Source organism: Oncorhynchus keta, chromosome 11 (assembly GCF_023373465.1).
Source record: "Oncorhynchus keta strain PuntledgeMale-10-30-2019 chromosome 11, Oket_V2, whole genome shotgun sequence".
NCBI lineage: Eukaryota > Metazoa > Chordata > Actinopteri > Salmoniformes > Salmonidae > Oncorhynchus > Oncorhynchus keta.
Window position 1 is genome coordinate 51,083,221 of NC_068431.1, and position 24,886 is coordinate 51,108,106.

Consider the following 24,886-nt stretch of genomic DNA (forward strand, 5'->3'; position numbering starts at 1 on the left):
AGTGAAACATTAAGTGAAAAAAAGTGAAAAAAAGTGAAAATAAAATTACAATCTCTCTCTCTCTGTCTATTTCTCTCTTGCTTCTCCTCTAAGTCTGTATAAGTCTATGGAAAGGGGTGAGAACCATGAGCCTCCTAGGTTTTCTATTGAAGTCAATGTACCCAGAGGAGGACGGAAGCCAGCTGTCCTTCAGCTACACCATGGTGCTACCCTACAGAGTACTTTTGAGGCTAATGTAGACCTTCTTTACAAAATAATGTGTTTTAATAAATTATTTGGTGACGTGATTATATTTAGTATAGTTTTATTTAAAAAGGATAACTATTTAAGTTTTACAATTTACATTTTTATGAAATTCACTGAGGAGGATGGTCCTCCCCTTCATTCTCTGAGGAGCCTCCATTGCTGCCTTACTCTACCTCACCATGTCCCACCTCTGTACTCAGTCTGGTCCCGTAACATAGTAAAATGTAAATCCGGGACACTCAAATTAGTACAGTATGATAATGTTATGTTTGGTATGTTAAATAAGACAGAAGGTTACTTAAGACAACAATTAAAGTAGGGTGGTTGGTCGGGTTGGATGTGTATGCGTATAAGGCAAATAGCAAACCTTAAAAGGTTGCATGTTTGAATCTCATACGGACAACTTTAGCATTTTAGCTGATTAGCCACTTTGAAACTACTTACTACTTTTTAGCTAATTTGCAAATAAATTCAAATGTTTGACAAGCCTTCCCCAAACCCTTTATCCTAAACTTAACCCTAAACGTAACCCTAAAACTTAACCCTAAACCCCTAACCCTAACCCCTAGCATAGCTAACATTAGCATGAGCCACCTAGCCACCTAGAAGTCGTAACATATCATATATGTTGCAAATTCGCAACATATTGTACCAATTGTAATTCGTAACATATCATACAAAATGGATGATGGACATCCACAAATTAATACATATATAGTACCAGTCAAAAGTTTGGACACACCTACTTATTCAAGGGTTTTCATAATATTTACTATTTTCTACATTGTAGAATAATAGTGAATACATCAACACTTTGAAGTAACACATATGGAATTATGTATTAACCAAAAAAGTGTGAAACAAATTTTATATTTGAGATTCTTCAAAGTAGCCACTCTTTGCCTTGATTACAGCTTTGCACACTCTTGGCATTCTCTCAACCAACTTCACCTGGAATACTTTTCCAACAGTCTTGAAGAAGTTCTCAGATATTTTGAGCACTTGTTAGCTGCTTTTCCTTCACTCTGTGGTCCAACTCATCCCAAACCATCTCAATAGAGTTGAGGTCAGGTGATCGTGAAGGTCAGGTCATCTGATGCAGCACTCCATCATTCTCCTTCTTGGTCAAATAGCCCTTACACAGCCTGGAGGTGTGTTGGGTCATTGTCCTGTTGATAAACAAAAGATGGTCCCACTAAACGAAACCCACTTGGGATGGTGTATCGCTGCAGAATACTGTGGTAGCCATGCTGGTTAAGTGTGCCTTGAATTCAGAGCAACCCCCACACCATCACACCTCCTCCTCCATGCTTCATGGCTGGAACCAAAAATCTCAAATTTGGACTTATCAAAGGAAAGATTTCCACCGGTCTAATGTCCATTGCTCATGTTTCTTGGCCCAAGCTAGTCTCTTCTTATTATTGGTGTCCTTTTAGTAGTGGTTTCTTTGCAGCAATTCGACCATGAAGGCCTGATTCACACAGTCTCCTCTGAAGCATTTATTTGGGCTGCAATTCCTAAGGTGCAGTTGATTCTAATGAACGTATCCTCTGCAGCAAAGGTAACTCTGGGTCTTCCTTTCTTGTGCCAGTCTTCATGAAAGTCAGCTTCATCATAGTTCTTGATTGTTTTTGCAACTGCCATTGAAGAAACTTTCAAAGTTCTTGACATTTTCCTTATTGACTGACCTTCATGTCTTAATTAAAGTAATGATGGACTGTCTTTTCTCTTTTCTTATTTGAGCTGTTCTTGCCATAATATGGACTTGGTCTTTTACCAAATAGGGCTATCTTCTGTATACCACGCCAATCTTGTCACAACACAACTGATAGGCTCAAATGCATTAAGAAGAACTTCTTAGGGATAGCCCCCTTTTTTAAAATGTTCGCCTAAAAGACATACCCAAATCTGTAGCTCAGGCCCTGAAGCAAGGATATGCATGGTACCATTTGAAAGGAAACAATTTGAAGTTCGTGGTGGAAATGTAAATTGAATGTAGGAAAATATAACACAATAAATCTGGTAGAATAAAATACACCAACAGCTTTGAAATGCAACAGAAAGGTCCCAAATCTAGCCATCACTCTGGTTGTAATTCTGATGGTGTCCACAAGAGGGCAGCAATGTATGTGAAACGTTTCAGACTGATAACTTGAAGTATGAGCAAGATACATGACATTTAGTGTGAAGTCACCCAGGTACATTTGGGTGAATTGTGAAGGGCACATTTACATGACATTTTTCTGCAAGAATATCGTCAAATCTGTAAACTTGGACTTTGATTTAGCTTTTCCAGTATTAGTAGCCATATTGTAAGTTCAACATTTGCAAAACACCCAGTTGTCATAACTTCATAACTCTCCATATACTTGCAATTTTTGTCCAAAAGGAAAAGGCTTACTGTCGCACAAGGTTAGCAGGCAAATTTTGCAACAGATATGGGTTTTCCGCATACTCCCATTAAGCCCAGCTCATTGGCTATCTAGCTAGCTTTGACTGATTGAAACAACATTTAGGGTTAGATTTTCACAGATTATTGTCACGTTCTGACCTTTATTTCCTTTGTTTTGTCATTATTTTGTATGGTCAGGGCGTGAGTTGGGGTGGGCAGTCTATGTGTGTTTTTCTATGATTTAGGTATTTCTATGTTTCGGCCTAGTATGGTTCTCAATCAGAGGCAGGTGTCATTAGTCTCTGATTGAGAATCATACTTAGGTAGCCTGGGTTGCACTGTTTGTTTGTGGGTGATTGTCTATGTTGATTGCTTGTTTCAGCACAGTTCTCATTAGCTTCACGGTTGTTATTTCGTTTATTGTTTTTGTATAGTGTTTCAGTGTTCAGTGTTTTCTTCATTAAAATTCATGATGAACACATACCACGCTGCATTTTGGTCCTCCGATCCTTCTCGCCTCTCCTCTTCAGATGAAGAGGAGGACGACTGTGACAATTATTTTCTTTGCAAATTGAACGAGTGGAAATACAAAATCGATCGTGCATGCTATATGGACCTTTTTTAACAAAACAACACTTCATGTTATCTCTGGGACCCTTGGGATGATAAATCAGAGCAAGATTTCAGAATGTAAGTACACATTTCACCATCAGAGGTGAATTTATCAAACCTATCACAATTAAAAAAGTGTTTTGTTGTTAGGAGCTCTCCTCAAACAATAGCATGGCATTTTTTTTGCAGTAATAGCTACTGTAAATTGTACAGTGCAGTTATATTAACAAGAATTTAGCTTTCAGCCGATATAAGACACTTATATGTACTGACATTTGTTGTTTCTCTAAAATCTGTGATCGTGACACACAACACTGCATGATTTACAACTGTCCCATTGACGGGACTCCTATTTAAGAAGGAAATAAATTCCACACGTTAACTTTTAACAAGGCACACCCGTAAATTGAAATGCATTCCATGTACTACCTCATTAAGCTGGTTGAGAGAATGCCAAGAGTGTGCAAAGCTGTCATGAAGGCAAAGAGTGGCTACTTTGAAGAATCTCAAATATAAAATATATTTTGATTTTGTTTAACACTTTTTTGGTTACTACATGATTCCATATGTGTTATTTCATAGTTGATGTATTCACTATTTTTCTACAATGTAGAAAATAGTAAAAATAAAGAACACTTTTAAATGCTACCGTAAACTAAACGTAACATATAGTACTAATTGGAGTGCTCTGGGTTTATGTGTACTGTTACATCTACCAGTCCAGGTTGCTGTGCTGTATCATCCTCCTCTCCTCTCCTTTATCCCTGGCACACAACTCCCATTTCACCCGGTCTCCCATCCCTCCTCCGCACAATAGATTCTTCTTTTATCTATTTCTTTCCCACTAAAGCCCAACACACTCAGTCCTATTAGGGGATTTTAAGGGTCACTGTCTGTTCAAGATTGTGCATTTCACGTTGCCATGATGCAAACTTTGTTAAGTGTCATAATGAAGCATTGACTTTACACTTGGCTTTCCAGGTCTTTTGCTTCACATTTGTTGAAGTGTTCCTGAACAGCATTAGTCACTAAGGTGAGAGAGTTACACAACTCTATACCTTCCCCGTGGTGGGAGTTTGTGCAAGGTGCACGTTCTTTGTAATACCAAGTCACTTTGTGTCTTGCGTGGGAGACTTTACTGAGAAAGACTGTGATGAATCAAACGCTCTGATGTATTAATATTAATGAGTTAACCATTCCTGCCTTTGAGAGTCATCCAGGGGTTTTGTTCAGTTGGTTGTGATGCAACCCATATAACAACCAACTGAGCTGCTGAAGGAAAGGCTCCTGAGCCAACTGATGGCTCAGTGGAAGACAACATCAATACCAACATATTTGCTTAACATGGGAGAAATGTACTTGTATTACAAGGAGGAATGTATATTGTATCCTGACTCATATTTCCAGAGTCAGAGTGTACCTGAGCTACTGCTCTTCCAGATAAGCACCACTTGCTTGATATTTACAATGCCATTTGGTGAGTTTAAATAGGTAGTGTTGTGTGTTGTACTGAAGTATCAACATTTCAAAACCATTCTATTGTATGACAACTACACTAAATATCTCATCACAAGAACCACACGGACATTGACCACCAGAAGAGTCTGATATTGGCTCGATGTTCTGACCATGTCCTCCTACTGGGCTCTCGTGTGAAGGGCGCACGGTAACACATCATTTAGACAACAACGAAAGGCCGTAATGGACTGCTGGGTGCAGCCTGATTGAAGGGCCCTCAGAGGACCTGGCGTGGGCCTGCTGATTCACCTGAGAGGGAGGAGGCGGAGGGAAGGGAGGAGGGAAGGAGGGAAAAGCGTGGAAGGAGGGAGGGAACAAAGAGAAGAGAGAGGAGCGAGGGGAGGGAGAGAGTGAAGAGAGAGTAGGGAGGAAGGGGAGGTGCAGGCCGTAGGAAGGGTACGGAGGGGAAGGAGAGGGTGTCAGCCTGAGCACATGCTGACTCTCTACCTACTGACTCTCTACCTACCATGTGTGACTCTATTACTGTTTTTTTTTTACCACATTCTTGCCTGCATGCTCTTTTTATACCTCCCGTGTACATGCAGCATTGCCGGGGAAAAGTGGTGGTAGTGGTGTACAGATGCCGGTGGGCGTCTATTTTAATAAATCCATTGAGAGTATGCACCATCAAAAATAAATCCATTATTCATTCGTTTAGACAGGTCCTAAGAAACAGAAGACTAATCAAATGTATTTTCAAAAGAATAGAATAGCATATTTTGAGTATAATTAGGCCTATGTTACGGGTCTGCGCAGCCATGGTTGCCATCCAAATGAAATCAATAGTTCATTATTTTGTTCATTAACCAGACAAGACACACCTACCCAGTCACTTTCAATAGACATATATTTTATAGCAAGGATATAATGGAATATAAAGTAGTAAAATACTAATAATATTTTTGATTTAGGCTACATTACTCCATGCTACATTACTCCATGCTACATTACTCCATGCTACATTACTCCATGTTTCTGATGAGTGATAGATGAGCAAACGAATAGATGAGCTATATCACCTCCACTTATTTGCCCAGACAGAAACCGATGAAACAAATAGCCTATAGAGACGGGGATTCAGTGAAACAAAATCACATTAAGTCACAGGTTTTTTGGTCGGGAGTAGGACTAGGCTACTAAGAGACTAGGAGTGAAATAATCCATTTGTTAAACTACATAATATGGCAAAATGTTTAAATAAATAAGACAACTAGACAAGATGCTCATGAGCAGCACTCACCTCAACCTAGCTAACATTTCCCCAGCCTAATTGTAGCCTATAACCAGTATCCAAATAGAGATTTAGTGAAAACAAAAATCTGACATTGATTGATATATCAAGACGTGTCCCCACACTTATCTCAAAGCAGCAGGATGAGGCTATTCCAATCATATCACATCGGTGCTGATATGATTATCTCGTTGACCACACGCAGGTAGGCTATTCCAATCATATCACATCGGTGCTGATGTGATTATCATCTCGTTGACCACACGCAGGTAGGCTATTGCTTCAAATGTTTTACAATGATTGGATGACTTTGGGAGTTTTATTAAGTAACAATTTGAGACATACTTTCAATTGGATTAGCCTACTTTATTCCAGTATATTTCCCTGTTCCATGTTATTTATTCCCACAGTAATTCCAGCCTCGTCTCATAGACTAGAAGTAACAGAGTAAATGTAAATCCAGGACACTCAAATGAGGAAATGTTGGGTTTGGTATGGTAACATAAGACAGATTGTGGGTTCTGGTTGGTTGGATGGATGGGTGTATTACGCGAATATCTGGCAACCCAAAGGATGGAAGTTCTCATCATGGACAAGTTTAGAATTTTAGCTGATCAGCAACTTTACAACTACTTACTACTGTTTTAGCTACCTTGCAACTACTTAGCATGTTAGCCACATAGCCACCTAGCTAGAATTCATAACGTATCGTACGCTTTGAAAGTTCGCAACATATAATGCAAATTGTAATTCGTAACGTATCATACGATATGGGTGATGGACATCCACAAATGAATACATACCATATGAAACATAACATATCATACTAAAAGGAACTAACATATGGAATTGTTTTAATATGGTCATACTATGGGTCCTTTAGATATTTCAATTTGAATTGTAGGACCCCTTTAGGTATGAAAAAAAATAAAAATAAATAAAATAATATTAGCTAAAATATTGAATTTGGCCTTTACTACTAGAGACCAGAGAAACACATTGAATAACACTTTTATAAATGAAAAAAAGAGCTGGAAAAAAAGAGCTAGAAAAAAAGATATATTTTGGTCTTTTAGTAGTAAATCTATCACTTTTGCAACAAGCTGTCAAAATGAAGACCAGAATTGAGATGTTTCACAATAACTAATCCAAAAACATCTAGTTTTCGATGAAACAATTTAGCAGCACAATGTGTGCCAATGTGTCCTCAGCATTATGGTTTCATACTAAGCTGTAGGCAAAACCTTACTGAAATGATTACTAGGTTTTTTTGGCGGAAGTAAAAGTTTCGGCTTTGATACCGGCAATACCTTTCACATATAAAGAAAAGGCAGAAAAAAGTTGGCGGTATTGTAAAGTTGGCGGTATTGTAAAGTTGGTGGAAAAAGTCTGAAGGGTACAACATTTTCTGTTTCTAAAAAGGACGTATTTGAGTCTTTTTGGAGACTTTATTCATGTTTAGCCATGGCCCCCATACTGCAGAACAAGCGATGAAGAAGTCTACTGCTGGTGCGGTAAGTTTCTCAAAACCAAATGAAATCGTAAACAAATTGCTTCTGGGCCCTTCTATAACGTCCCTAATACATCAAAAATAGAGATTTGTTTAAAGAAAAAAAAAGTCAACCACTCCTTTAATATGACCTCATGCGTTAAATCACAGGTCACAATAATATGATGCACATAATTAAGTTACTGTCTAACGAGTTGGTGTGCCTCTGTAATTGGCCATGGCAGACATGGCAGACATTTCTTCTTGGGATAATATACATGCAGATGCTTTGCTCCAAAATGATTCGTGAGGATTTTACATGTACTATTGACTTTTTTTTTACACAAAGACAAAGCCTGCCTCTCTACTTGCTATGTAGAGACTGACTTTGGGTTGGGGACCCTCAGGTGTAAGGCTCAGGTGTAAGGCTCAGGTGTAAGGCTCAGATGTAAGGGTGAACAGAATGGATTGCATGGAGCAGGGAAAGACACTTGGCTGAGTAGCACAGGAGGCCCATTAGCATTCTGATAATATACTGCTAGGCCATCGGGAGTTGGTTGGCACATTTACCCCAAAACAGCTGTGAGTGAGCTTTATTTCTGACTTTAGATTTTTTTTTAAAGGCATCACAACCAAAAGGTGTATTAGTTATGGTCAAATCAACCCAAAAGTGTATTTAGTGTGCATCTACATGGAGACTAACTGTGCAGGTCTTCATCCAGGGTCAGGTCTATGTTTGCCTCGATAAGAACCTTACAGATTAAAGTCCATGCAGCAAGAGTGCAAAAGGAGACCACCCATTGGCTGCGTCGATGTGCTAATCAATACTGTACATATGTTAAGTTGTAAATCCATTCACTGAACAGTGGACACCAATGATACTGTACAAAGTTCCACTGGTATGGTGTGTTGGACATGTCCTTTTCTGCGGCTTATGTCATTTGCTGTTTGACTGTTGTTGGGTAATACATGATTGGGAAAGTGTTTCGTAAGGTTCATCGTAGTCTCACACTCTCCTTGTATAGTGCCGTTGACCTGTGTTCAGTGTTGTTGAAGGTTTTATTTGACATCCTCCCTGTTGGAGGATTTATACAGGGTCATAATAACTACGTTTGCTGTGACTTTTCCCTCTGTAGTTTTTTTTCAAACTCATATGTCTTATATTTCTATTTCTGGTATATTCTGTAGCGTTGCTTAGCAACACCATTTTCAAAGTCTAGAACATATCTTTGCTTTTACATTACAGTGGATACAGTACAGTACGGGAGGGCTGTGCGGAGGGGAGATTGTCATACACTTAATAAAACGCTGGTACGGCAGCAAATATTATAGAAGTAAAGAATGAGGTGATATTTGTTTCATATCTTCTGTCTAATGGTGTAATCCCTGAAACCATTACTCATTTATAATGATATAAATGTAGCTGCTACACAGCACTTGGGGTTTTGTGAAGCTTCCGCTCACACAAGAAAAGCCTGGATGATGGAGGAGGCTTGGTTTATCCAATCTCCGATGCGATCCTGAACTTGATGAAGAGGGCAATGCCGTTTGTACGACTTTAGGGCTGATACAGGCCTTCTCCGTCCCCGATTGAGCTCTACAGATTGTGCAGACAGTGAAGGGCTGTATTATTAAATAGTGGGGTAGAAATTAGGAGGGAATAGGGGGCCTCCTCTTCCTCATTTGTCAATTTGGATTGCTCATTAATACCGCAGGAAGCCCTCCGCAGTCACACAGGAAGGTAGCGCTAATTTGGCAAAGCAGCACTGTTATTTCACTGGCTGCCCTCCCCCTCACTTTCATTAGTGGGCAAAGTGGCTCGTGGCGACGTGAACTCTCTCTGTTCCCGAACCTCCTCCTTTGCACCGTGCCCACCATCACCCCCTCACACCCACACCCTCATTATACATTACCAGCACTGTTAACCGTCAGCATCTACAGTGCCTTTTTAATTTTTATTTTACCTTTATTTTACTAGGCAAGTCAGTTAAAAACAAATTCTTATTTTCAATGACGGCCTAGGAACAATGGGTTAACTACCTGTTCAGGGGCAGAACAACAGATTTGTACCTTGTCAGCTCGGGGATTTGAACTTGCAACCTTTCGGTTACTTAGTCCAACGCTCAGTATTCACTAGTCCGCCTCAGAAATTATTCAATACATGTTAGAATCACATATGACAGTGATTACACCTGTGATTCTTTCTGGGTTTGTCTCCAAGAGCTTTGGACACCTGGATTGTACATTATTATTTTTAAAAATGATTCAAGCTCTGTTAAGTTGGTTGTCTATCATTGCTAGACAGCCATTTTTAAGCCTTGTCATAGATTTTGAAGCCGATTTAAGTCAAACTGTAACTAGGCCATTCAGGAACATTCAACGTCGTCTTGGTAAGCAAATTCAGTGTATATTTGGTTTTAGGTTATTGCCCTGCTGAAAGGTGAATTTGTCTCCCAGTGTCTGTTGGAAAGCTGACTGAACCAGGTTTTGTCTGTGCTTAGCTCTAGTCCGTTTATTTTTATCCTAAAAAACTCCCCAGTCCTCGCCAATGAAAAACATTCCCATACCCAGGGCTCCCGACTGGTGCAGCTGTCTAAGGCACAGCCTCTCAGCGCTTGAGGTGTCACTACAGACACCCTGGTTCAAATCCAGGCTGTATCACAACCAGCTGTGATTTGGAGTCCCATAGGGTAGTGCACAATTGGCCCAGCATCGTCCGGGTTTGTCCGGTGTAGTCTGTCATTGTAAATAAGAATTTGTTGTTATCTGACTTGTCTTGCTAAATAAAGGTCAAATGATACGATACAGCCATCACCATGCTTGCAAATATGAAGAGCGTTGGATTTGCCTCAAACGTAATGCTTTGTATTCAGGACATAAATGTAATTTCTTTGCCAAATTGTTTGCAGTTTTACTTGAGTGCCATGCTGCAAATAGCAAGCATGTTTTGGAATATTTTTTTTATTCTGCGCAGGCTCTTCTTTTCACATTTAGGTTAGTATTGTGGACTAACTACAATGTCGTTGATCCATCCTCAGTTTTCTGCTGTCACAGCCATTAAACTCTAACTTTTTTAAAGTCACCATTGGCAACACGGCGAAATCCCCGAGCTGATGTATTGATTCACCGCTCAACGTTTATTAATAACATCACCGTGCTCGAAGGGATATTCAATGTCTGCTTTTGATTTTTTTTTTTACCCATCTACCAATTGTTGCCCTTCATTTGCGAGGCATTGGAAAACCTCCCTGGTCTTTGTGGTTGAATCTGTTTGAAATGCACTGCTTGACTGGAGGACCTTACAGATAATAGTATGTGTGGGGTGAAGAGAGGAGGTAGTCATTCAAAAATCACGTTAAACATTATTATTGCGCATCTTATTATGCCACTTGTTAAGCAAATACAATTTCTCCTTTTTAGTCTTGCCAAAAAACTGCTTGAATACTTATTGACTCAAACATTTCAGTTTTACATTTTTAATTCATTTGTAAACATGTCTAAAAACATAATTCCACTTGGATATTATGGGATATTGTGTGTAGGCCAGTGACACAAAATCTCAATGTAATCCATTTTAAATTCAGGCTGTAACACAACAAAATGTGAAAACAGTCAAGGGGTGTGAACTTTCTGAAGGCAATATCATCAATACTGGTATTAATGGTCCATTGAAGCCGGGTTTTTAAAATCTACATTTCAAATCATTTCTGGGTGACAATTAAGTACCTTACTGTGATCACGTTCAATTAAAATGGTCAAAAATAAACAAAAAATGGCTTTTTAGCAAAAAGCTATTTCTCAAGCAAGAACTTTTCTAGGACTGTGCGGATGTGGTCTAAGTGAGGGACCTCATTGAAGGAGCCTAACGGGAGGGATATGTGTCCTGAAACACAGATGTTATTGATGGAGAGGTTTGAAACTCTTTGTTATTCGTCTATTAACTTAAACCGCCTGGTGACGTCGCCAGGCAGGCTAAAACGCCAACTTGAAAAAAAATGCGGACATTTCAGGTCTTCTTTTCAAACATCTCTTAAAGGGAAAAGGGTATTATAATAATATAAGGGTATTATAACAGTATTATTCAGTATTTAGTACTTTATTAGGATCCCATTAGCTGTTGTCAAAGCAGCAGCTACTCTTCCTGGGGGTCAACACAAAACGTGAAACATGACATAATAGAGAACATTCATTGACAAGAACAGCTCAAGTACAGAACTAGACACATTTGCTTTGCCTAGAGGTGTTGCTTCATCTGTTTAAAGAAAAAACAGGTTTGCTGTTCACTTGAGCAATCTGAGATTGGAGTTCCATGCAATCATGGCTCTATGTCTTACCATCTGGATACTGTGAAAATGTCTGGTGGGGTAAGTGTGTGTGTCAGAGCTGTGTTTAAGTTTTTATTGTCATTTGAAATTTGTATTTTTTTATTGAATGTTTAAAACGTACAATGTACTTGCAGTGAAGCCGCTCAACAACTACATCACATTAGTCATCTGACAGACTCTCATCCAGAGAGACACACAGAAGCAACCAGGGTCAACGCCCTGCTCAATGGCACGTCGACAGATATCCCACAAGGTCAACGCCCTGCTCAATGGCACGTCGACAGATATCCCACAAGGTCAACGCCCTGCTCAATGGCACGTCGACAGATATCCCACAAGGTCAACGCCCTGCTCAATGGCACGTCGACAGATATCCCTCAACGTCAACGCCCTGCTCAATGGCACATCGACAGATATCCCACAAGGTCAACGCCCTGCTCAATGGCACGTCGACAGATCCCTCAACGTCAACGCCCTGCTCAATGGCACATCGACAGATATCCCACAAGGTCAACGCCCTGCTCAATGGCACGTCGACAGATATCCCACAAGGTCAACGCCCTGCTCAATGGCACATCGACAGATATCCCACAAGGTCAACGCCCTGCTCAATGGTACGTCGACAGATATCCCACAAGGTCAACGCCCTGCTCAATGGCACGTCGACAGATCCCTCAACGTCAACGCCCTGCTCAATGGCACATCGACAGATATCCCACAAGGTCAACGCCCTGCTCAATGGCACGTCGACAGATATCCCACAAGGTCAACGCCCTGCTCAATGGCACATCGACAGATATCCCACAAGGTCAACGCCCTGCTCAATGGCACATCGACAGATATCCCACAAGGTCAACGCCCTGCTCAATGGCACGTCGACAGATATCCCACAAGGTCAACGCCCTGCTCAATGGCACATCGACAGATATCCCACAAGGTCAACGCCCTGCTCAATGGCACGTCGACAGATATCCCACAAGGTCAACACCCTGCTCAATGGCACATCGACAGATATCCCACAAGGTCAACGCCCTGCTCAATGGTACGTCGACAGATCCCTCAACGTCAACGCCCTGCTCAATGGCACGTCGACAGATATCCCACAAGGTCAACGCCCTGCTCAATGGCACGTCGACAGATCCCTCAAGGTCAACGCCCTGCTCAATGGCACGTCGACACGACAGATCCCTCAAGGTCAACACCCTGCTCAATGGCACATCGACAGATCTTCCACAAGGTCAACGCCCTGCTCAATGGCACGTCGACAGATATCCCACAAGGTCAACACCCTGCTCAATGGCACGTCGACAGATCCCTCAAGGTCAACACCCTGCTCAATGGCACGTCGACAGATCCCTCACAAGGTCAAGAAACGGGGACCTAAACCAGTGATCCATCAGCCCCAAGCTCCCAACTGCCAGCCTTCCAAGATGCCCCCCACCACACACACACAGTTCCTCAAGAGCTGCCCCTCAACCATCCGAGAACCCCCCCCCCACAGCCTCAGAAAAATTAAAATTCATAATAATTATAAAAAATATAAAAAATCCGTTCCCCACCCCCAAGACCCCCCTTTGCACCAACAACCAACAAAATGAGCAAAAGAGAACAAAAGAGAAAGACAACGGAAAACAGAAAACAACAATGCAAAAATCACAGACATCAAGGACAACTGAAAATGTTTGAGTGCATCATGCACGGCACTATTTACCTGTGTGTGGGTCCGTGTATGTGCACATGTTGTGAATTTGAATGAGAGTGTGTGTAAAATGCATGTGTACAAACACCTGCACGGCATCAGCCTCAGGCAAGCCGGCATTAGCTGTAAAAACGCTGCCCCTTAGTGTCATTCAAACTTACATGTTGTTATGTTTTATTTTGACTTAATTTCAAAAAAATACTTTTATCTTTGACCGTCATTCTATCCCCTGCCCAGCAACTCCACTCCCACTTGTCTCCAATTCCACATCCCAACCCTCAGCACCTCCCACCTATCTCTGCTGGCCACTCTCTTCGGATTTCTACATTTCTACAGCTAATGCACAGTTGTCAACATCCTGGTCCTCAAATGAAACTGATATACTTTCCTATTTATGCTATTTTTATTCCTCCACCAGTTTTGATCCTTTATATTGGGCAGACAGACCAGTTCCCTACCTCCTCCCACTGCCACCTGCCTCCTCCATTTTGGGGATTATGCTGTAATCAATTGGTTGTACTCTTGGATTGAGCAGACCTTCCCATACAATTCTGATAACTCCATGAAAGACATAACTCTACTGTTCCAATGTACAATCATTTAAAAACAAAATACAATTTTCAAACATCTTTCCCATAAATACAGGTATTTTAGCAACCAGCACATTGGAGTACATTTCAGCCATAATATTTGTTCTCTTTTCAGGGGGGTAAAATTCAAAATAGTAGCCAGCTCAGCAAAGCTTGTTTGAAAAAGAGAGAAACTTTGAATAAAGTATAATTTTTCATTTAATCGAAAATGAGACATGGCAATCTGCACAAAGGCAAAAAGGCCGTTTTTAAACAATGGATGAGCGTTTCTGAAAAGTAAAAAGTAAAACTTTAGAATAAGTGAAGCTTTTAGAGAGGTTTAGTGTTTTTATATTTAATGATCTCAACCCACTCAAATCATGAAATAGATAGGCACACTTCATTCTGTCTGGTTTAGCATCCCAGATAAAGCTAAATATTCTTTGCTCATATTATTTGAAAAACAAATCGTCAGGAGTAGGCAGCACCATAAGTAAGTGAGTAAACTGAGTTATGACTAAGGAGATAATCAGGGCAATTTTTCCATAAATAGACAGGTATTTACCATGGTTGCAGGATCTTGTCTTATTTCTATTGAAATTCATTGTGGAGAGCTCATTTATACCTTTTGTGACATGAATTCCAAGTTTGTCTACTTCACCGTCAGCCCATTTTATAGGTAAACTGCAGGGTAAATGTGAAGTTGTACCTGTATCTTTTAAAGATCCAATACGTAATATTGTACACTCATCATGTAACGATCCTCTTCCTGTGAATGACTGGACCAAAAGCGCAGCGTGAGACACTAGAACAAAAAATAACAAAGAGGAAAACAAAACAGTTCTGTAAGGAAACCAACAATACAGAAAACAACTACCCACAAAACCCGTGTGGGCAAGAGCTACCTAAGTATGGTTCCCAATCAGAGACAACGATAGACAGCTGTCCCTGATTGAGAACCATACCCGGCCAAAAACAAAGAAATACAAAAACATAGAAAAAAGAACATAGAATTCCCACCCTAATCACACCCTGGCGTAACCAAAATAGAGAGGGCGTGACGTATCATGATTAGGTTTTTGTCCAAAGAGTCCAGAAAAGTTCTCTTCAATGAGACATTGCAGGCATCTAGCTTGTGGACTTAATATAAAACTTGAGTCATTGGCATACATGGACACCTTTGTTTTGTAAACTGTGTGTAAGTGGACTATGCAAACCATTTGGAATAATCAGCACATTAATATTATACAAAGAAGAAGTGATGCAGTCAGTCTCTCTTCTACTTTTCGCCAAGAGAGACTGGCACGCATAGTATTCATATTAGCTCTCTGATTACAGTGAAGAGCAAGAGGTGCTCCTCTGTTCTGGGCCAGCTGCAGTTTTTCTAGGTCGTTTTGTTTGTCGCATCTGACCACGTGACCGGGCAATAATCAGGGTTAGATAAAACTACAGCCTGCAGGCCTTGCTTTGTGGAGTGCGGTGTCAAAAAAAGCAGAGCAATCTCTTTATCACGGACAGACCTCTCCCCGAACTTTACAACCATTTAATCAATATGTTTTGACCATGACACTTTACAATCCAAGGTAACATCAAGTCATTTAGACTCCTCAACTCTCTCAACAGCCACATAATTCATTATCAGATTCTAGAGATCTCGGATGATTTCAGAGTCAAAGTGTTGAATAGTCAGATGCACAGAGTTACAGGTGTTATTGTAGTGTACGGTGAAAATCTTAGGCTTCGAGCTCCAATATGCAGGACTAAGTGAAACAGAATAATGACAATTGGTGCCATCTTAGCCATCTATCTGCAGATAACCAGCTCCATAGACAGTCCATCATCAGGCCACAGAGCTGCTGCACCAGAGCCAGACCAGCTCTGGCCTGACAGTTGAATTATTACACAGTTCTGTACATTGTATTTGACATGGAAGCTAACAAAAGGCCCATGTCTGGGAAAGAAACATACTGTATCCTGCATTATGAACCTGTTTTGTGTTTTTTTCCTCCCATTTCAGATCACCAGAAGCTGGACAGAGAGGCCAGGATCTGCCGATTGCTGAAGCACTCAAACATCGGTGAGTTATTTCATTTGTATAGGCTAGTCAGGTCATGCTGGCTTCCTCATCCTATTCCCACTCTTTCAGTGTATCTCAGAAGCACTATGATCCATTCAGATTATTTTTTTGGTTATTCTGTCTCATTGATTGGCTGACTCCACAATATTTGTTTTCCAATGTGTTACATTATATACATTCTTTCACACTACCTAACATGAAGTAGTGCAGACTGGGACACTTAAAAAATATACTTTTGCCAGCAAATTCTTTTTAAACTTATCGTTCACTTTTGATTGCGTTGATGTAATCTGCCTCCATTGAGCAGAATCATGCGCCCAGTGAAAGTACGACAGCCATCCAGAGAGACAGACAGCTAGCTGACTGTTATGGTTCCTGTGCGTAGAGCCGGGGAACATCACTCTGTGGCACCGTCAGTGCCGGCTCAGGACCACAACGTGTAATTGACTGATTAACAGGCTGAGAAGCACTTTTCTACTTTTCCCAGACCCATAAGTGCTTAATAATGCATCCCACTCGCTGCCATGGACAGGATTGACTGTACAAGATCTCTCCATCACAGTTGACTCCCCGGTGTCCCCCTCCCAGAATGCAAAGAACCTTGGCACGAGCCCTGGACAACACCCTGTTGTTCTCTGCAAACGTCAAAGCAGTGACTCACTCCTGCGGAGTACAACCTTTTCTCTAACAGGACGCGGCGGAGGTCCTATTCCAGGCCATTGTCATCTCCCGTCTGGACTATTACAACTCTCTGTTGGCTGGGCTCCCCGCTTGTGCTATCAAACCCCTGCAACTTATCTACAAAGCCGCAGCCCGCCTGGTGTTCAACCTTCCCAAGTTCTCCCATGTAACCCAGCTCCTCCGCACACTCCACTGGCTTCCAGTCGAAGGTCGCATCCACTACAAGACCATGGTGCTGCCTTCAGGCAACGCTCCAACCCTACACCCCAAGCGAGCCCTCCGTTCTGCCACCTCTGTTCTGCTCAGCCCAGTCCTAGCTCTTCTCTGTCCTGGTACCCCAATGGTGGAACGGGGTTCCTCCTGATGCCTCCCTGCCCATCTCACCGAAAACATCTGAAACCCTACCTTTAAAAAAAAAATCTTATTATAATCTTATATTTTTCTACTAGCACTGATTTTGCTGTTGCTACTTTATTGAGTAAAATTGTACTTACTATGACTGTGATATGTGGTTGTCTAGCTACTTTAAGATGAATACATTAATTGTAAGTTGCTCTGAAGAAGAGTGTCTGCTAGATTACCGCATTGTAAATATAACTGCATTACTAATCTAAAGATGTTTTCAACCGTTTGAAGTGTGTGTGTGTGTGTGACAGAGTGAGAGTGAGAGTGAGAGTGAGAGTGAGAGTGAGAGTGAGAGAGAGAGAGAGAGAGAGAGAGAGAGAGAGAGAGAGAGAGAGAGAGAGAGAGAGAGAGAGAGAGAGAGAGAGAGAGAGACTTGACTGTACAGTATGTTGAACCCAGCCTCCGAGTGGTCAGGGAGAGAATCAATGAGTGTGGCCTGTGGATGCCCTCGGATAAGGTTGTATGCTGTTTTGTGATCTGTCAGGGATAGAGGAGAGAGGGGGAAGCTGAAACATCCAGTCTTCTATCAACATAAAACTGAATTCCTACTGCTCCTAAACAGACAGACTGGGAGGAAAGGAATACATTATCTGCTGTCATCTCGCTGAAGATTTGCCCCTGTGGCCGTGTATGCATTTTATAGCCCTTGTGGGAAATTTGCCTGCACAGACTGCAGCTCAATAGAATAAAGATCATCAGCGTCAAGCTCTCCCCTGATAATGTAGTCAAGTTCCCGGGGTTCTGTACAGTATAGGCTCTGACGTGAGCTAGCTGCCTTTTTCTGAATCAGCCGGATGCATTGAGACACACTGCCCTCATCCTGTGCTCTCTATCCCTGAGCCTAACCGACCATCACAGGCTATTAAAGAACTGGCCCACATCCAGCCTTTTTCATGTGCTCCTACGTCCACCATGCTGTTTGAGACGGTGCAGAGGAGCAGTGAAAACCTCCCAATTGACTTTGCAGCCTTCGGATTGACTCGTTTTGTTTATCGGCACATTCTTTACATGGCGGCCTTCCTCTGCCGAAACCGGGGGCGGTTATTCGTCCAAGAGCCAAAGTCCGCCCACATAGATCCAGGAGAGGAGAGAACCAACGTGTTGGATGAATTGGCTCTGATACTCATAATTCAGGCTCACCACGCCAAGGGCTAAGGGCCAGGTTTGGTACGTTTGGTTCTCAATAGAATAGGCCTGTGTTTTTTTGTTGTTGTTGTTAGTTGTGTGATTCCTGGGAATGGATTTTGTAGAAGACCCACTCAAACCCATTACGACAGTGACACCCATATAGTGGTTTGGAGATATCTTAATGGCTCATGCTTATCATGCTTGGTGGATTGACAGCAGTCCCTACCTATACGAGGATGTTGCCACAAATGAAGGCATTGTGTTCTGCTAGGGATAATTGGCGTATCAGCGTAGAGGCTCTCAAGCGTGTCATAAAGCTTTCCTCAGCGTGTTGTCATATTGCTCTGTGGGAGAGACAAGGTAGTTCAACCATCCCGTCCCTATTCAGCTGGAATTCCTTCTTGAATTGCGGTGGTAAATGCTGTCCCTTGAATCGCGGTGGTAAATGCTGTCCCTTGAATTGCGGTGGTAAATGCTGTCCCTTGACTTTGACGCTACGTAAAAACAATTTCAAATGACAAAAAAAATAAAATAAATAAACATGACAAAGCATACCTTTTCTGTTTTGTTGAACTGTTAGTTAACACGAAGACATATGTAAGTCTGTTGTACTGCAAAACATCTATTTGTATGCATTGTAGAATCTACAGGGGGGCAGGCGAATTGGCTTGTCCCACTGGATGTGTAGAGGTGTAGTGAAATGTTTTTGGGGGATTTAGAGAAATCTCTCTGTTATTTTGAATGCGAGACAGTTAACAAAAGTATTGAATATATAATATAGATCAATAGAAACAAGGGCTATTGAAATATAGAATTAATTATATATCACTTTTGTGAAATATTTTTTAAAGGACTGATGACCGTAGATTTCTAGAAAATGTACCCAACATTTCTCATTGGTGTTACTACTTCTACTGGTGGCATAATGTTATCATAATGGTCAAAAAATATATATATAAAATGCCATGCCCAAATGCCACCGTAATCTCAAACACATCTATATTCAGATAGCCTAACAACAGCCTGGACAAGTGATTGGTAAAGGAAAGCTTCTTTTAAAGAGGCTGACATCAAAGATTCCCATCGAGAGCTCTCAGGAAATACACCATTTGGGACGACCTAGGCACATCCCCAAACAGAGGGAAGAGTGTTCTCTCTGCTGATATGGAAAGCCCTGCCAAGGGAACCAAAAGCAGACAGCGGCAGGCCAAAAGCACCACCACCGGTAAGTAACACCAGATTGGCCTTTTCCTCTTGCCAAAACCCTCTTTGTGAACCAAACAGCAGTTCAGGGTCACAAAGGCTATCAAAACCGATGAGGACATTTAGAACGTCACTACTTCCATAAAACGTTCCCTCTCCACACCTCTGTTAGGATTTCTGCACTTTTTTTTAGGAATTAAGACGTACTTTAAGTGTAGACAAAAACTACAAGCAAAACCCAGCAAAAGGAAGTGTGGGGGGGGGGGTGTTTTTAGCAATGTTGACAGTGGCGAATGAAAATCAAAGTATTTTCAGGCAGCCTTTGAGCGGAATGAACTGAGATGGCTGTTTCAGGCTTATGTAATGGTGAGACTGTTGCTATGTATCCGGTGTTGGCAGGTGAAGGTATCTAAACTGCAGTCTTCCACTTTGTTCCCCTTTCTATCTCGGCACCCACACACAAGCACACGCGTGTCCTCTCCCTCTCTCTCTCTCTGTCTCTCAGTGCGTACACGCCCACACACATGCACACAGAGCAGCACAACACTGCCTGCTGGGGGAGGGGGGGGGAGTGTGGTGGGTACTGGTGGGTAGACGAGAGAGAGATTCTCTCCATCGTGGAGACAACATATGGACAGCAACAGGACACCAGAAGCACTATCTAAGCTTGACTAAAGTCATTCATGAACAGTATGTACCACATCACTTCAGTCAGACCTATAATCAGAACTTAGATATTCTCCAAAAAAAAGGTATGTGAACACCTGCTCCTCGAACGTCTCGTTCCAAAATCAAGGCATTAGGGACTTGCAGGGACTTGCTTCCATTCAGCCACAAGAGCGTTAGTGATGTCTGGCACTGATGTTGGGCGATTAGGCCTGGCTTGCAGTCAGCATTCCAATTCATCCCAAGGGTGTTCGATGGGATTGAGGTCAAGGATCTGTCCGGGCCGGTCAACTTCTTCCACACCGATCTCGACAAACCATTTCTATATGGACTTTGCTTTGTGCACAGGGCATTGTCTTGCTGAAACAGGAAAGGGCCTTCCCCAAACTGTTGCCACAAAGTTGGAAGAACAGGGTCATCTAGAAGGTCATTGTATGCTATAGCGTTAAGATTTCCCTACACTGGAACTATGGTGCCTAGCCCGTACCATGAAAAACAGCCCCAGACCATTATTCCTCCTCCACCAAACTTTGCAGCTGGCAGTATGCATTCAGGCAGGTACTGTACCATTCTCCTGGCATCCGGCAAACCCAGATTCGTCCGTCTGACTGCCAGATGCTGAAGCGTGATTCATCCCTCCAGAGAACGCATTTCCAGTGCTCCAGAGTCCAATAGTGGCGAGCTTTATACCACTTTAGCCAATGTTTGCCATTACGCATAGTGATCTTTGGCTTGTGTCTGGCTGCTTGGACATGGAAACCCATTTCATGAAATTCCCGACGAACAGTTATTGTGCTGACGTTGCTTCCGGAGGTCGTTTGGAACTCGGTGAGTATAGCAACCCGAGGACATACGATTTTTATGCGCTACGCGCTTCAGCACTCGACGATCCCATCCTGTGAGCTTGTATGGCCTACCACTTCGCGGCTGAGCCGTTGTTGCTCCTAGATGTTTCCACTTAACAATAACAGCACTTACAGTTGACCGGGCCAGCTCTAGCAGGGCAGAACTTTGACGAACTGACTTGTTGGAAAGGTGGCATCCTATGACGGTGCCACATTGAAAGTCACTGAGCTCTTCAGTAAGACCATTCTACTGCCATTCTACTTGCATGGCTGTGTGCTAGATTTTATACACCTGTCAGCAATGGGTGCTGCTGAAATAGCAGAATCCACAAATTTGAAGGGGTGCCAACATACTTTTGGCCATATAGTGTATTTTGGGGAATGTAAGACACCTGTGATTTGACATATGCAGTAGACTGGGTGATTGACATGTGTGATTTGACATATGCAGTGGACTGGGTGATTGACATGTGTGATTTGACATATGCAGTGGACTGGGTGATTGACATGTGTGATTTGACATATGCAGTGGACTGGGTGATTGACATGTGTGATTTGACATATGCAGTGGACTGGGTGATTGACATGTGTGATTTGACATATGCAGTGGACTGGGTGATTGACATGTGTGATTTGACATATGCAGTGGACTGGGTGATTGAGATGTGTGATTTAGACATTTGAAGGTTATTGACTATGCATTCTATGTGTGAAATATTTGCGCTTTCAATTTCTACATAGGTTGACTTATTTTCTCTCTTTTCTCCGTCCAGTGCGTCTCCATGACAGCATCTCAGAGGAGGGGCATCACTACCTGATCTTTGACCTGTGAGTAATGCACTGCTGTGACTTTATCGACTGCATCATTCCGTCTGCTTTCACGCACACAGTGGGGATGGTTGACATGAATGACACAGTGTTTTTTTCTAGTTTGGGTGGTAGCTTGATGTGAGTCTTGATGTGTCTCCTGCACACACTTATCAGAGCAGGCCATATAAGACGGAACGATTAATGGTAGATAGTGAATCACTATCTACCATAGTGAATCACTATCTACCATAGTGAATCACTATCTACCATAGTGAATCACTATCTACCATTAATGCAAGTAGAGGTCCTGAATTCAAATAAGCTCCTTTGTAAGCTATACAGTACAGGCTGTGGTTTGGATCGAACTGCTAATTATGGCCAAAAAGCTGAGTGTACTCCGTTTGAGTGCACCGTAATAGTTCCATAAAAGTCAATATTATATGCATTTTAAACACTCAAATTATGTAATACCTTTCAACGCCTCTCAAAGAACTGTTGATTTCGGTCTGCAAAACAGTCATTACAGTCCCCTGGAGGCGTTGAATGCTTTTCATTACATAAACTGGACATCGTAGCATTGGTAAAGTCTTACGCCATTGTAACTTCGAGAACTCTTCTTGCATCTGTTATGAGGTGTCTTCTTTCACCTGCCTCTTCCCTGTTAATGTCTCTGAATGAGAAACAGCTTTGTAAGTGTGAGAAAGTGGGCAGCAGGACAAAGTGTTGCATGAGACGATCTTGATGACAATGCAAGTTATTCTTAACTGATTTGAAACAGCAGGGTATTGTCAAGAAGCAGTCGGATGAGCACAACTCCATACAATATATTCTCTTTGCTTATTGTGCCCTATCGTTTGCTATAAGGCCCAGTGCAGCCCCCTGTGTTTTATATATATTTCCACACTATGAGGTTGGAATAATACTGTGAAATTGTGAAAATTATGATAATGCCCTTTTTAGTGTAAGAGCTGTTTGAATTTCAGCCAGTTGTGGTGGGATGGAGTTTTGGTCTGCCTGGTGGCATCACCATGCTGTGAATTTGTTAATAGACCAATAAGAAAGAGTTCCAAACCTCTCTGCCAATAACAGCTAGTTTTTAGTTTGCCCCTCCCGACTCAGTCCACTCCCAGACAGTCCTATCAAAATTCTTGCTTGAGAAATTGGTCTTGCTAAGAAGCTATATTTGTTTCTTTTTGACCATTTGACCACAGTAAAATACTTAAGTGTTACCCAGAAATGATTTGATACTGACATAAAAATGGCTGAATTGAGCCTTTAATTCTGTGAGATCAGCCACAGATACATAGTGAAAGTTTCAAAAGGACACAAATGAGAGACTAGGAAAATACAAACTAAATGACAGTCTTTAATAGTCTTTGGATAGTCTTTAATAGTCTTTGCATAGTCTTTAAAGCTGACACGTTTTTTAGCAAATTGCTTTGTCAGAGCCAATCACTTTGTACTAGCAGGTTCATAAAATACAGGTTCCACAAATACAGTGCATTCGGAAAGTAGTCAGTATTCACCTTTGCCACATTTTGTTACGTTACAGCCTTATTCTAAAATGGATTAAATAAAAATGTTTCCTCATCAATCTACACTCAATGCCCCATAATGACAAAGCGAAAACAGGTTTTTATCATAATGCCTTATTTACATAAGTATTCAGATCCTTTGCTATGAGACTCGAAATTGAGCTCAGGTGCATCCTGTTTCCATTGATCATCCTTGAGATGCATCTACAACCTGATTGGAGTCTACCTGTGGTCAATTCAATTGATTGGACATGATTTGGAATGGCACACACACACCTGCCCTACATTTGATAGAGCATGTCAGAGCTAAAACCGAGCCATGAGGTCGAAGGAACTGTCCTATGAGCGCCGAGACAGGATTGTGTCGAGGCACAGATCTGGGGAAGAGTACCAAAACATTTCTGCAGCATTGAAGGTTCGCAAGAACAAAGTGGCCTCCATCGATACTTACATGGAAGAAGTTTGGAACCACCAAGACTCTTCCTATAGATGGCCTCCCAGCCAAACTGAACAATCGGGGGAGAAGGTCCTTGGTCAGAGAGGTGACCAAGAACCCGATGGTCACTCTGACAGAGCTCCAGTGTTCGTCTGTGGAGATGGGAGAAACTTCCAGAAGGACAACCATCTGCTCAGCACTCCACCAATCAGACCTTTATGGTAGAGTGGCCAGACGGAAGCCACTCCTCAGTAAAAGGCACATGACAGCCCTCTTGGAGTTTGCCAAAAGGAACCTAAACGATTCTCAGACCATGAGAAACAAGATTATCTGGTCTGATGAAACCAGGATTGAACTCTTTAGCCTGAATGCCAAGCGTCATGTCTGGAGGAAACCTGGCACCATCCCTATGGTGAAGTATGGTGGTGGCAGCATCATGCTGTGGGGATGTTTTTCAGTGGCAGAGACTGGGAGACAAGTCAGGATCTAGGGAAAGATGAACAGAGCAAAGTACAGAGACATTCGTGATGAAAACCTGCTCCAGATCGCTCAGGACCTCAGACTTGGGCGAAGGTTCATCTTCCAACAGGACAAAAACCCAAGGCACACAGCCAAGGCAACGCAGGAGTGGCGTTGAGGCAAGTCTCTGAATGTCCTTGAGTGGCCCAGCCGGAGCCCGGACTTGAACCTTATCAAACATCTCTGGAGAGACCTGAAAATAGCAGCGACGCTCCCCAATCCAATCTGACAGAGCTTGAGAGGATCTGCAGGGCAGAATGGGAGAAACTCCCCAAATACAGGTGTGCCAAGCTTGTAGCCTCATACCCAAGAAGACTCGACGTTGTAATCGCTGCCAAAGGTGCTGCACCAAAGTACTGAGTAAAAGGTCTGAATACTTATGGAAATGTAAAATGTCAGGTTTTTTTGTTTTATACATTTGCAAAAAAAAAAATCTAAAAACCTGTTTTTGCTTCGTCATCGTATGTAGACGGATGAGAAACATTTAAAAACAAAAATCT

The 24,886-nt window shown here is 42.0% G+C and overlaps 1 protein-coding gene across 2 annotated transcripts in view; it reads left to right on the top strand.

Moving 5' to 3' along the window:
* The window catches only part of LOC118389729 (calcium/calmodulin-dependent protein kinase type II subunit alpha), a 73,116-nt gene that overhangs the window by 10,063 nt on the left and 38,167 nt on the right, over positions 1-24,886 (top strand). For both annotated transcript variants that reach the window (XM_052457435.1, XM_052457434.1), the window contains exons 3-4: positions 16,099-16,158; positions 21,860-21,914. In XM_052457435.1, the coding sequence (XP_052313395.1) occupies positions 16,099-16,158; positions 21,860-21,914 (115 nt within the window). The remainder of the gene's footprint in view (positions 1-16,098; positions 16,159-21,859; positions 21,915-24,886) is intronic.